At 32.6% G+C, this 15,599-nt stretch overlaps 1 protein-coding gene across 2 annotated transcripts; it reads right to left on the bottom strand.

Annotated features, from left to right (window-relative positions):
* Positions 1 to 647: 647 nt before the first annotated feature.
* On the bottom strand, positions 648 to 5,906 carry LOC131010810 (probable E3 ubiquitin-protein ligase RHG1A). Of its 2 annotated transcripts, none has more exons than XM_057938473.1 (7): positions 5,405 to 5,906; positions 5,243 to 5,287; positions 2,811 to 4,651; positions 1,770 to 1,820; positions 1,457 to 1,555; positions 1,227 to 1,370; positions 648 to 1,119 (listed from the first exon to the last, which is right to left on the bottom strand). In XM_057938473.1, the coding sequence occupies exons 3-7, from the start codon at positions 4,566 to 4,568 to the stop codon at positions 988 to 990; spliced, it is 2,184 nt and encodes a 727-aa protein (XP_057794456.1). In that variant the 5' UTR covers positions 4,569 to 4,651; positions 5,243 to 5,287; positions 5,405 to 5,906; the 3' UTR covers positions 648 to 987. The 2 variants fall into 2 exon arrangements, with proteins under 2 accessions (XP_057794456.1, XP_057794455.1); XM_057938472.1 differs by having other exon boundaries at positions 1,770 to 1,823; positions 5,405 to 5,756.
* Between the last annotated feature and the right edge of the window lie 9,693 nt (positions 5,907 to 15,599).

Below are 15,599 nucleotides of genomic sequence, written 5' to 3'. Positions count from 1 at the left end.
GATATTAAAAATAAATTTGTTTAGGTTATACTAATAATTACTCTCTAAGCCCACAACAATAGTTTATTTTTTTTTTGCTATTTAAGGACGTCCACAAAAATTAATCTCATTATAGTTTTGAAAAGTTTGCATCAAATTATGAATCTGATGAATCTTTTTCTTCACTCTCGATAAAATTAATTATCATTATTTTCACTACTTTTTAAGTGCAATTCTTTATTCATTCACAATACACTAACTATTTTTATTAAAATTTGTATTATGTCTTTCTAGGATTATTTTTTATGGACAAGGAAAATATAAAATATATACACAATTTATGCGAGTCTATATCACAATACACTAGTACATTATGAATTTCAAAAGTTGGAATAAAATTGCTAGATAGATTCAATTATTAACCCTATAATTTATGTAGGCTCACACTTGTGCACAAAATTAAGTAATGTTGCACTTCACATAAAATTTTCTTTCATTATGTAGCTCTTTAGAAGTATGAATCTTGTAGAAAACTAACATATCCTAATCAGCGAGAAATTTCCCCAAGCCAAAAATCACATGAAACATTAAAAAAGATATGGGCATATTCAAATTCTTAAATAAGCTATCAAAATGCTTCTCATCAACCTACAAGAAACCACCAAACAAATAAAAACCAATAAAATATCATAAATCTATTGTCAAATGTAGAAAACAGTAGAATGTGAAAAGAGTTGAATATTCAATAATCTTGTGCAATTGCTGACTAAAATAATATAAAAGTTGAACAAGGTTCTCTAATTTCCTTTTCAAGAATCACTGTATCTTCCAGAGATGAGCAAGATAATTTAGGGAGGCAGGAGGCGAAAATACGAAGCGGAAAGCAAAGGGAAAACGACGAGCTTTCTTATCACGTCGAGAGCAACGATGCCTTTGAGGACTCACATTGCCAATATGATACCTGCTAGAATGAATGAACTATGCGCCAAGAGCTGCTGGTGCCGTCTCTCAGGTGGTCAGCCCCGTTGTTTTACAAATAGGGCATAAGTTCTTGTGCATGAGCCATTGCTTGATGCAGTCCGCATGGAAATCGTGCCCACATTCCAACGCTCCGAGATCTTCACCGTTGTTGTACTCCTCCTGCATCGCGTAATACAGCAAAGCAAACGACATGAATACCTAAAATGAACTTGAAAATATCGGTTTCGCAGGGTTGAGATGAACCATGTGGAAGAATGTATCCTCACCCGACATATACTGCAAGGCTCCGTCTCAGCTGGATTGTCAGCTTTGCTGGCTACGTATTTCCGTCGCTTCAAACGGCTCGTAACAGCTTCTTCAGTCAGCCCCGTGCACACATTTCCGATGCGCTCCTCAAGGGCCAAAAGTTCCTGGAAATAAAACTTTGAAAAATCAAGCTGCTGCATATTGTAAAGCAATGATGTGTCGTGAAATATAAACAGTGCTGCATCCTCACCTCATACGACATGTTATCAACATCTAGTCGCATATCCCGGTGTCGGTCATGGATGTCAGCCATCCCAAAAAGGACAGAGTGATCGAGGATCATCACATCCTACAACACAAGAAAACAACAACCATTTCATATGGGACTTTATCCAAACAATGTCCACTTCACAACAAGTGCATTGCCTTACGGCACCACAGGCATATAGTCGAGAATAAGATGGGATGGTTTTAGCCATTTACATATAGCAGTTACACATTTTGGGTGTTTCCCACACAATTCATCGTATTCAAAAAAACCGAAAAAGGAGAAGAATACAGACCTCAAACCTCAGGCCCTCCCCTCTCCGCATGAGGTCCAATACTTGGCGAATCTGCTAAAAACAAAACGTTTAATCAGTCGCAAGTTATACATATATTTACAAATATAAAGGGAGAAAATTCTTCAGTTTAACTAGATAACATGTTTGAAAAACCAGATAAATAATTTCGTATCAGATGAGAAATAGTAGTTATCTGGGAAGAAGTAAATATAAAGCACATTCCAATAAAGACGCTGTGAATGAAGACAATCTCGCAACCTTTCCTACTAATGTAAGTGCTTAGAGCTTAATGAGCATCAGGAGAGAGAAAAATCAGTTGTCATATTTATTATCATAGAACTTTAACATTCTTATTACATTTACCGTCACTGTTCAAGTTCTAGTTCTTTCAATTTGACCCTTACGGAACCAAAAAATTCTGTACATTAGGCAAGTCTAGTGAGACCAATATGAGTTTTTAAACAGTTTTTAAACTTGTAGGTGAGGATTTAACAGTTTTTAAACTTGTAGAGCTCGTTTTTATCCATTCAAACAACATAACTAACACATATTGGATTCTTTTTAGAGAAGTAGCATTTTTGGTCCCGCTTAAAATGGCAAATCGACAAGGTTCTAAGACATGTCAAGTCAATCTCATCAGCATTGCTGATGTCATACCAAATGAGTGCCTAACCATAAAACCAAAAAACCAAATATTTAATCTATATGCAGTTTAATCTAAAACCTAATTAGCTAGTTCCATTTCTTGATACCATGATGACTTCTAGCAATAAAACAAACGTTTTTTCAATGCTGGGAAACATAACCTGCAGACATTAGTTGCATCATTCATAGAGTTCCAAGTGTGAAAACTGAAAAAGATTGGATATGCATGAACAAGTAATCAGCGACCGATGGTTCAAGTCTAAGTTATACAAGATATTCACAAACCCAAGTTACAATACAAAGAATATGAACTAACAGCATACATCAGCAAAGGTAGGAGCTTATGACAAAATCGGTTAATGGATCAAGCACAAATGAAAGAAGGATGTGGAATACCTCGGACATTATACTGCCTCTTCCTTCACCCGCAGCGGCCAAAGTCCTCAGCGAATACGGTACTCCAAAAGCACCATCAAGATGCCTGTCCAAATATGCTGATCTCGAGTTCAGCGCACGATGACCATGACTATCAGAACCTGACGGAAGTACCATCTCCTGTGGTAGTGCGGAGGAACCTGATCTTGCAGCATGATTACCGCTTTGACCCCCAGCCTCGGCACCTGCACTTGGCAACAGAGATCTCCGTACAATCTCTGATAATCTCCGAGGATACTGAAGATGGTTCCGATGGGACCAACTAGGTGCAGAAGCATTGAGCCCGGTGCTGGTCCCCGCCCGAGAGCTAGACGCAGCATTTCCAGCCATACTATTGTTTCCACCCGGAAAGTTCCAGTTTGTAGGATTCTGAGACGAATTTCCCATCTCACTGGCTGGAACAAACATAGGATGCTCGGAAATGCTTCTGGGAATATGTCTTGACGAAGGTTCTCCAAAAGGCATCCTGTCTTCGGAAACAGCAGCAGCAGCAGCAGCAGCAGCAGACGACCTGCTACTTCTTGAGCTCGATGCTCCACTCCACCTAGATTGATGATGACGGCGAACAGGAGGAACGTGCAGGGCTGGCTGGCTGTTAAGGGTTGCATTTTCCACAGTGGGAGCCGGGCTCATATCAAATAAATGATTACGGAGTAATCTAGAAGAGTATCGAGAAGATGAAACGTCTACATTTCCAACATCAGTCTCGGTTGAAAACGGGTTGTTAGGTAAAGATTCTTGTTGGTATAAGCCATTAACTCGCAAACGGAAATTTCTCCGGGAACTTTCCGCATTCCCTGAAGAAGTCAAAGAGAAAGGAGGTGCAGAACCAGCTGCTCCAACACCAAGCCTAAGCCTCGGGTTTGCAGGCTCCGAACCATTATGAACGACGGCATCATTGTCTGTCGACATGGGCATACTAGTGTTGCTTACAGCGACATGAGCAGCTGGCATGGTATGCCATTGGCTTCTTTCATCGTGTTGAAAACAACTCGAGCTGCCTACTCCCGAAGACTGTCCTGTGTGCACTTCAAGGGCTTTCCGCTTGCATGACATGCGTCGCCCATCCATGGAACAACCCGGCCTGTCCTCCCTCTCATCCATCACATAGCCACCACGTCCAGGAGGCATGCTGAACGAATCAGAGGAAGTGCCGGGAGCTTGCATCTGCTCGTTAGATGGTCCAATAGATATGTAGGAGCTGGGACGTTCGACTACCTGACAGTCATCATCCTCAGAATCAACAAACCCCGAGATCATATTAAGATCCTGAGGAAGGGCATTGGAACTAGATGTGCGCAAACCAAAAGCACCGTGTGCGCTCTGACTGCCATGTGAGTTCACATCGATGTTATCCAATGAAAGAATATCAGATTGTTCATATTGCCTCTCTTCTAAGGCAAGGTTAGTTCTCGGGCCAAAGGTCCAAGTATGCTCCATTTTCCTCTCATTTTGATCGCCTAGGCGCTGCGACGAACTGGAACTGGTTTCGCCTACACTCCACTCCACACTCGGTCCCTCACGCCTCACATGTTGCAAATACTGATTATTGGTCTCACTAGACGACGACATTCTGTAATCTGGTAGCCGGTTTTGCACGGTGGTCTGCATACTAGTCCACGGCATTTGGGACTCTATGGTAGAATCACCCGACGCGGAGCCATGATCAAAACTTATATTTTCAGGCAAAGTACTCACAGAGCTACTTGGCCCTTGCATTAGGGCTAAAATCAAATTTATTCGAAAAAATGAACCTAACAAATGAATGGTAGAATAAATAGCAATGCTGTTCTTCAGGGAATCTGCAACCATATAATTCATCAAGTAAATTTCATGTATCCATTAGTTTCCGAAAGCATTGAGCACAGGAAGAAGGAATATCAAGAACAACATGAAAAACTAGAGGAAAATAGCATACATTTTGGGATAAACTTAAATTCAAAGGCATCATCACTACAATATTTTGCAGCAAGATAAAGATAACTATTTATCATATATTCAAGAAAAATGCTATCTTTTGCCAAAGTTGAAAATTTTGTGGGGATATGAAAACACAGAAAACAAATTTAATTTGCAAATCACCTACAAAAACATCAAACCATCTCCGAGAAAATCATAATAGAAACAAATAACATATTTATCAAGCTTTAATTTAAACACAACTAAATTATTCCTCCAAAAAACAAATAAACAAAACGGAAAATCCTAAACCCAGCCTCGAAAATGCATAAGTTTCAAAGCATAATCAAAGGGTGAAAGATAAGGTGACAAATGATAGCTGGTAATCCAAAAAGGAAAAAACAAGAAAACATAAAATTTTGAAACATAACCCAAAAAGAAATGGTGCAATCAAACATCAATACACAGATATGTAAGAATCTGAGAACTTTTACCAGCCCAAAGAGCAGCAGATACAGCGATAGATCTAAAGTCAAGACCTGAAAATAGAAGAGACAAGGAAAAAAATAGATAAAAATCAAATCTTTAGAGGAAAAAAAACTTGTTGTAAATTACAAAAAAAGTTTGAAACATAATCAGAAACTCATCCACCCCACCTCTGTTTTCCCCCTTCTGAGAGGAAACAAAGCATAAAGCAGAGATGTGAAACCCAAACCTTCCCAGACAGCAGGGAAAATTTAGAGAGAGAAAACAGAGTCTTCAAAATGGGGTGAGAGAAAGAGAGATGATGGAAATGAAATTGGTGGGTGGTGAGGTATGAAAAATTAAGGGAAAGGGTGGGGTGATTAATGAGGACAGTAATCTTTAATTTACTCAAAACACCTCACACTAGCATAAACATAAGGCCACATTCATACCCCTCTCTCTCTCCTTCCTCTATATATGAGAAAGACAAAGGGAATTTCAACCAAAACCAAAAAATGAAAATTAAGAAATCTCATTCAATTCCCACAACCACATCCTACAAAAAAGTCAAATCAAATAGCCTCATTCCCCCACAGTAACTTTGTTTCATTCCCCCACAGTAACTTTTTTTTTTTAATTTTGGGTGAAAAAGGAATATAAGGAAATGCTCCATAAAAAAAGGGAAGAAAAATAAAATATGGGGTCATGTTGGGGGTGGCTCACCAAAATGTCTCCTTTTTCTTGTCAGATTTGCCTGTTTTCAACTCTTGCTCCAAGAATTCAGAGGAAAATTCGAAGGTATGTATCAATATCAAAACGAATAAATAGAACAATAAATATGAAAATTCAAAACCCCCCCTTCTTTTTTCTTTAGGTATTTTCCTCTCTGGATTTCAAAAACTTCACGCCAACCACCTGTCCCTTGTTTATGAGTCCATGCAATGCATCACATGGATTATTTTGTAGTTTCTTTTAGTCCAAAATATTTTCTACTAAGAAAGTTGGTATTAAAAAAAATTCACCCTTTTTTGTATTAGGGTGGGAACATTCGTGTTATTCTTTGCCTTATTGCCTTGATTTGATTGTTTGTGTTGTGTGGTAAATAGTTACCATAATTTGATTGACATTTTTTGCAATTTGAAAATTAGAAGGAGAATCAGTTTTTGAATTCGAAGATAATTTTTTTTTCAAGCTAACGAATGGTTTTTTTAAGGGAGTTACTAACGATTGTTCGTAAAACACGTGTCGAATACAATTCTAGTTAGTTACCAAAAATAGGGTATTTTGTGACACGTATAATTGTATATGATGCCGAGTAATTTCATTAGGATAAATTTATTTGGATCAAATTGATCCGGATCAATAAAGACAAATTTGTCACAATATTAAAAATTAAAATTAAAACACGTGTCGATTACAATTCTAGTTAATTACCAAAAATACGGTGTTTTGTGACACGTATAATTATATATGATGCCAAGTAATTTCATTAGGATAAATCTATTTGGATCAAATTGATGCGGATCAATAAGGACTAAATTGTTACAAAATGTAACATATTTCTAAAATGGAATGAAAAATATTTTTTAATTAAAATAAATTACCATCTTAAAAAATAAAAATATTCACTTAATGATGATTTTTAACGTAAATTTAGTGATGAATTATTATTCAATTGATTTATATATATATGTGTATGTATATAAATAAATAAAATTAGTCAAAATTATTATAGAAAATACAAACATTTAATGAATTTTTTGTTCCATATAATATATTAGGTGAGTTCAAATAAAAACTAGTACTTTTATAGTAAGAACGTAAAATCATTAATCTTGTCCATCTATTTTAAATCTTTAATGGTTGAGATTAATCTCAATTTTTTTTCTTTTTTTACGCTCCATTTGTTCTCCATAAATATGTATAGGTGCTTTTTGCATGGGTTTTAATGAAAAGTTGCTTAGAATATTGATAGTGAAGAAATGGTCCCACGTGAAGGGAATTGTTAAGTAGATTGTGGGTAAGTAGTTATAAGGATAAAATTGTGAAAATTATATGTAAGGTAATATGGTGTGTATAAATTTGGGAGATGTACCGAAAATAAAAGGTATGCATAAATATAGGGGACATGAGGATTTAATAAGGGTTAAATAAGTAAATTTATAATTAAATATATTTGTAGTGCTGTTATTAATGGGTTTCAATTTATTTCTACTATCACGCTCATTGTTCTTTTAACAACATACAAGATTGATGAACTCGGTTGGTCATTTTTCCGAATTCGATATTTTTCTGAACTTGATGTTATTGCACGAGCAATGTGTCATTTATTGATCTTTTTTTCGCCTTATTTTATGATAGATTTGTGCTAGTAAGTTTGTATTATAGTGCATATTAGTTCATGTTTGAGTGCGAATTAGTTCTGTAAATTTTTTGAAATCCAAGAAATAGTTTATGCTTATGTGTGAATTAATTTGTGTTTGTGTGCATATTAGTTTATGTTGGACCCGAAATTGCACGCAATATGAAGTCCAAGATAAAATCGAAGAAAACTTTTTTCGTTTTGAGGAAGTGGACGATGTTTATTTCTTTGTGTTTTGATGATAATTGAAATAGAAGGCAATGAATTTGAAAAAGAATGATACAGCTTCTGAAAAAGACAGTGAGCTTGTAATGCTCTTCTTTTTACAGTACATTTATGTAATTCTTCATTTTTTTGCCCTTATAATTACTATAAATAATCTATTTTGTATTTAATTAAAAATTTCAATGTTAAATCGTGGTCATTAATTGTTTATTGATTAAGGGTGTATATTAGTTCTACATTCTTATCTCAAGGGTAATTTTTATTTTAATCCAACCATATTATGTATTATTAGTATTTTGAAATTAAGGAAAGAAAAAATAGAGGGTATGAATGTGTTTTTTTGTTTAAAACTGAATATTTATTGCATTTGATTTGGTACATATTGATTCAAATAGCATCAAGCGTGAAATATATTTGATACTGATAAATATAAGAACTCTGTTGATAACCACTGTATACCGGAATACTTATAATAATGATTAATTCGTTGATTCACTCATGAATACCGGAAGAACGCTGCTAGAAGGGAACAATCTCACCCTCTACATTTTAACTCTCAATTCGACTCCCATAAAACATAAATAAAACTCATATTTATAATTAAACCCTAAACATCTAAAAGGAAACAAAATAACTTGACAAACAAGACAAATCTATAATTAAAGATATAATGTATTTACGATTTTAGAGACCAGAACAGAGCAGAGCAGAGCAGGTCTGTGCTCTGGCGACCAGAACAGAGCAACCCACAAGCAGCGACCAGAGAAGAGTTGTTACCAGAACAGAGCAGGTCTGTGCTCTGGCGACCAGAACAGAGCAACCCACAAGCAGCGACCAGAGAAGAGTTGTTACCGGAGCAGAGCTGTTTCCAGAGAAGACTTGTTACCAGAGCACAACTATGAAGTCAGAGCTGTTACCTGACCAGAGCAGCTCAGTTACCAGAACAGACCCCGGAGCACTGCTCAGCGCTGCTCTGCCCCGGAGCGCAGCCTTGCCCCGGAGCGCTGTGCAGCACATCTCTGCCTCGGAACGCTGCTCTGCAATGTCAGAAACTCAAGGAGAGGACATCGTTCTGGGCAGATCTGCAGACCAGATAAGCAGGGGGGTGTTTGCGGCGACGGCATATTACCTGCCGTGTAGCTACCCTTGCAGCTTACCTGTGGCTAATGTCTCTTCGGTTTGCGAATTTGAGGATAGTTAGTATCTGGTGACGGCGTCTCACCGGCCGAAACTTTTTGCCTCTAGTTTTTTTCCTTCGGGGAGTTCTTGGCAGTGGGGTGCTTACGGCGACGGCGTATAACCGGCCGGGTAGCTACCCTTTCTGCTTTCTTCGTGGGGTCGGTTGGGTTGTGGGTTGTTGGGTTGGTGCTTATGGCGACGGCGTATAACCGGCCGTGTAGCTTCCCTTCTTTGGGTCTGGGCTTGTTTGAGGTTGGCAGTTTTTTGGCGACAGCGTCTCACCGGCCTTTCTGCCTTCCGAGCTTTTTGAGTTTTGGTTTTCGTTGGGTTTGAGCCGAGATTGTTTGGGGACGATGGTTAGGCCGGAGTTCCAAAAACTTTCACTTCCGCTTTTTCCTTCTTGCTTTTTGTCTTGTAGACGAGTGCTCTTTTTCCTTTTTACGGTTTTTTCCTTTGGGTTTTCCGTAAAAAGGTTTTAATGAGGCTCGGCCCTTAGTCTGCTTTTCTTGTGCTTTCAAGGGTTTTTTTTAGATTTTTTTTTCTTTTTAATAAAATCGTAGTTTATTATTATACGATTCTATCTTCATCATTCTCTCCATCCTTGAAACGATTCGTCCTCGAATCGGAAATGTCTTTGATGATGTTCTGCATATATAGGGTTGATCATATTGACCATGTAGGAAGTCAAAATCTCTCGATTTTGTGCTCGTACTTCCTTGAATTGTTGAGACAAAAGGTCGTCGTCACGATGGAGATAATCTTGAACATTCTGAACGGTTGATTGATGAGTAGACATCACGTAGGAGCGTAGCAAGGCTCTGGATGCCAACTGATACAGGTAGAAGTGTGAAATATATTTGATACTGATAAATATAAGAACTCCGTTGATAACCACTGTATACCAGAATACGTATAATAAGGGTTAATCCGTTGATTCACTCATGACCGAAAGAACACTGCTAGAAGGAAACAATCTCACCCTCTACATTTTAACTCTCAATTCGACTTCCATAAAACATAAATAAAACTCATATTTATATTTAAACCCTAAACATCTAAAAGGAACTTGACAAACAAGACAAATCAATAATTAAAGATATAATATATTATACGATTCTATCTTCATCACCACCTCATTAATCAAGACAAAATAGATAATAATAATTAAAAATTGTACGTACAATGACATAATTACACTCATTGGTGGTGGTTCGTAAAGTAACAGAAAATCAAGAAGAAAATGGATCCACTAGTTAATATAAGCTGTATGAATATGCACTAGTGCGCAACCCGTCGAAATTCGACAAGAAATTATTTTAACTTATTATATAAATTATTTATAAATTTATTTAATTTAAAATAATATAGTTGAAATTATATTAATTTGAATCATATTCCTCAATTAAATGTTAACCTTTTGTTAGAATAATAAATATTCTTTTTATGTAGATTTTTATTTAATAATATTTTGAAAAATGTATAGATATTGAAAATTTTATTTCATCTGAGCATCATCTCGTCTGAACCTTGTTGGATCATATCATAATCTAAATTTCGGAAGATGACAACTAACGTTTGAACATTTGACTTTTGAGTATCATCTCGTCTAGACCTTAAAATACAAAAAATGAACTTTTATGCGTCAAGTTTTTTTTAACATCACTATCTGGAGCTTTAAAAATCAAAGTTGACTTGTAAGATTGTATGATTTGGAGCTTCTAACATCATAACTAACTTGTAAACATCATTTTGTATGGAACTTGAAAAAATCTTGACAAACTTTTATGCATTATTAGTTCTAAATATTATAATTGGGTTCCAAGAATCATCTCGTTTGGAGTTTAAAAAAATAAATTTAACTTGTGAGTATCATCTCATTTGAACTTTGAATGACCACAATTAAGTTATAAGAATTATCTTGTGTGTAGCTTTAAATATCATTATCATCTTTAGTTTGTAAGATAATAACTAACTTTTAAACATCATCTTGTGTGCAGCTTGAAAAATCTTGACAATTTTTTGTGCATTATTTCATTAGAAGCTTGAAATATCATAATTGAGTTTCGAGCATCATTTCGTTTGAAATTTGAAAGAATAAAATGGACTCGTGAACATTAATTATCTTCAAATCTTGAGTTTCGAGCATCATTCCGTCTGAAAATTGAAAGAATAAAATTGACTCGTGAACATTTTCTCGTTTGAAGTTTGAAAGACCATAACTAAGTTTTGAAAATCATCTCGTGTGTAGCTTAAGAAAGTTCACACAAGATTCAAATCGTATTAATTTATTTAGTAATTTAATTGATAATTTTTCATAAAAAATCAATGTTGAATCCAAATTTTATTTTTAAAATTTTATACAAAATATATTATTTTATAATCAAATTAAATTGAAGAATAATTTACTTAATCAAACCAATTTATTTTTCAAATTAAATTAATTAGACCATGTATTTAATTAAATAAATTTGGTCAAATTAAATTGACAAAACAATTCAAATTGTATTAGTCTCAATCATTTCGCCAATTAAATGTAGATTTTTAATTTGGAGAGCAAGAACTTATTCTTGTATAAGTTTTATTTTGGTGAAATCTTATAAAAAATATACTCAATGTGAAATGAGGTGATTTATATGAATTATTCACTCAATTGAGATTATTATAAATTTGATACATGATTAAAGATTTCTAATATATTTTAACATCATATCCTCTATTGTTCTTTATCTAAATTCTTCATTTATGCATTACTAATTTCATAATTTATCTATTATTTTATTTTGTTGTTGTTGTTGTTGTAGTAATGGACGAACATAAACAAATAAAGTTTGCAGAAATGAAAAATATATTTTTCTTCCCTGTATAAATAAAATGTATGGATTTATTTTATAAAAAATAAAAATAAAATTTTAATTATTTTGACAGACATAAAATAAGATTTTGTTTTAAAGTAATCAGTTTATAGAATTTGTGCCTTATTATGCAAACATGTAAATCAATGACCGGACCCGTTTATAATTTTCATATATATATATATATGAAAATCAGTTAATAATTTTAATAAAACTCTATTTCATTCATGAAAAGGTAAAAAAAAATTATAAAATAAGTTAAACAAAAAATTATAAATATAAATAAATTGAGAAATGGACTAATTAAAGAAAAAAGGAGAGAGGGGAGATAATATTTTTAAGTTTTAATCTTTAAACAAATATAATTTTTAAATCTTAAATTCATTATCTACATAAAATATATCAAATTAAATTTCTTGTCGTGAACTTTAATCTTTAATTTGATATGATATCAAATATATTAAAATTGGGCGAATTTCACAAGTTTAGAAAGAAAAAAAATAATAATAAAAAGATGAACAAAATAAAATAAATATAAAAATATGCAATTCATGGATACATAAGAAAGAGGAAAAAAAATATAAAATATAATATACGATAAAACCTTCAATTCTAGTATAATATATTAAAAAGTCAAGATTTTAATTTGAAATTAATTTCAAATTTATTTCAATGTCAATTTTGAAAAGAGTAAACTTGTGAGATGGTCATATTGAGCAATGAAACTCAATATTTGGTCTCCCATCTGAAAAACAAAAATTTTAACCATTTTTAACGGTTTAGGACTGTTTTGCCCTTAGTTAGAGCGGACTGAATTCGGGTTCGCGTGTGGGTTGGGCTTCGAGATGGGCACACAGGTTATGATGGTACAATTGGTACAAATGGGTAGATTCGGGCCAATTGTGTCATTCATTAAGTACACTAGACACAATTATACACATTTGTGTCAAATGTGACTGAAGATTGAATGATGACACATTTGGTACAAATGGGTAAATTCGTGCCAATTGTGTCATTCATTAGGTACATTTGACACAATTATACCCATTTGTGCCAAGAGCGGGCGGAGAGAGACAGAGATAGAATCACGTGTACGTGGTTGGACTGGGTAGAGTAGGATCCGCGGGGTCATGGATATTTTGGACCAAAATTATAAAAATGGTCATAAATTATGTTTTTCAGATGGGTGACCGACAATTGAATTTCATTGCTCAATATAACTATTTGAATGCATATTCTCTTTTGAAAAAATGTATAATGTGAAGTTTACAATATAAATCAAATCAAATAGTACTCTCTTTCTTTTCATTTAATCATCTTTTTTTGCCTTTTCTTTTTCTTATCTTTTTTTGTCTTTCCTAAAAATCGTGCACTTTAGTTAATAAAATATTTTATATGTAATTTTTGAGCCTCCATTGAGACGAATAATCAATTATTTTGATAAATTATATTTATATATATAGATACATGTAGATAGTTAACATGTATTGCTGTACATTTTTGTTACGAGAACAGTAGTAAAATCGTTATTTATAAATTTTATTGTTTTTCTATATTTTTATGTACTTTTGATTTTTGTGTTTTTCAAAAGGAAAATAATTAGATATTGAGTTTTGTGTTTTATATTGGTTCATTTTATAAATCATTAGATTTAAAAAAAATTATATTTAATAGTAAAATTTGTATTAATCGTCATTATCAAATAATTTTTATATTTCACAGATAATGATAAATATACGTTTACATATTCAAAATTATATTCAATTAAATTATATAAAATTTGATCTTTTAGGAAAAAAAATATACGTAATTAAATAAGTATGTTTCGGGATAACACTTAAATTAATCTAAATATTTTATTCTAATTTTGTTGGAGTTCATTTTTCGGTATATAACACTTACTTTATTTTTTATTAGTATTTTTAAAAGTTGTAATAATATGATTTGTTTTCCTACTGGCCAATTTAAACTTCACTAATAAGAAAACATAGTTAAGTAATGAGCTAGTCTTAGAAAAAATAATTTTATGCACGGTTAGGTCAATTTTTTTAAAAGGACATATTTTAATGTGAACATGTTTTTACTCATCCCCTTCAACATTAATGATGTGTTTCTTCTATTATTTATGAAAAAAAAGGCTTTCTTCATATAGGAGAAAAATTAAAAATGATACTTTAGAAAGAAAAAAATTTATAACTCAACTATGTTATATGCCATTATGAAAATCTTTACAATACATATTTTTCATAAAAACTAAGTGATTTGAAGTCACGTAAATATTGAACATATAAGTATTATATCTGGTTAACATATAAATATAATTTTACTGTATTTATCTGAATATTGTTTATAAAATATTTAAATTGTTTAATAACAATAGTTATCATTACATTTTATATAAAATTAAAAATTTATGTGTTTTCAGAGTCAAGTTCTTTATTGAGTAATTGATGTGGATTACTTTATTTATTTAAAAAATTCAAATTGAAGTATATGTGAATTTTTTCAAAAATAATATTTGAAATATAAAAATATTACATATAAATATAGATTAAAAAAATAATCTGAAATACATATAAATTTTATGTGGAATTTTTTAACAACAAATCCTCCTACTTTATGTACTTATACTGTATATATAATAAAATAACATTACTAAAATTTTTTTAAAAAATAGGAGGCCCAAAGGTGGCTCCGTATCACTTGCTGAACTAATTTGATTATTCATGTTTATATTGATTAATTTGTTTGTTAATTAAGCTTTAAATAATAAAATATTTAGATTTGTTAATGTTCCATCAAAAATCGTAAAAAAAATACGTAAGGTTAATTATATATATAAAAAAGAAGAATATTCTGTTATTAAGAGAATATTATAAAATCAAATTTCAAAATTTCAATATATCTTTTCCTTAATTATTGCTAAGGCTAGTTATGTAAACTGCTAATTGCATTAATTATCGATTTTTTAGTTAGATTATAAATTGACAAAGTTACCCCAATTTTGTGACACGTATAATTAGATATGTCGATCGATACTTTGATTGGATAAGAGAAAATAACGAATATTAAAATTTTATGTTATGACAGAGTTACAGTGTGATTTTCTAAAATAACTGAAAATCCGGAAGGAAATTAATACATTAGTTGACATGAGTTGCATGAGTATGCATGTTATACATAATCCAGATACTTAACAAAATTTCACTGAAATTTAGATTAACTTATTTTTATCATCCAAAATGCATTCATTCTTACATTTAAGTTATGAATGGATGTTTGCGAAGCACGGGTTGATCACATTATAGTTCTACTTATTGAAAATGGAGGTTTTGTGACATATATTGATTGGTGGCAAATTCTCCAGTCATGATAGATGTACCGTGCGGCCTATTCGACAATGTAACATTTTTATTATTAAAGTGACATTTGTAATACATCATTTATTTTTATAAAGTATTATTTGCTTTTATAAAAAATATCACTTGCGAAATACTATCATTTACTTTTTAAAAAAATGTCAATTGTTGTTGACATAAATGTCATTTTATGCAATGTTTTATGTACATAATATCATTTGTTATTGATAAAAGTGTCATTTGTTGTTAATAATAGTGTTATTTGTTAGTAAAAATATTATTTTCGTATACTAATTGAATTAAGCGGGGCAACGATGGGGTGGGTTGGGGCGAGCAAAGGTTAACTCGGTCTGCATGGTACACTAGGCCTCATAGGAGACCAGCTCTTGATTGGTCAAGAGAGAATAAA

This window comes from Salvia miltiorrhiza, chromosome 2 (genome assembly GCF_028751815.1).
Source record: "Salvia miltiorrhiza cultivar Shanhuang (shh) chromosome 2, IMPLAD_Smil_shh, whole genome shotgun sequence".
NCBI classification, from domain to species: Eukaryota; Viridiplantae; Streptophyta; class Magnoliopsida; order Lamiales; family Lamiaceae; genus Salvia; species Salvia miltiorrhiza.
This window is presented reverse-complemented; position numbering and strand designations above follow the sequence as displayed.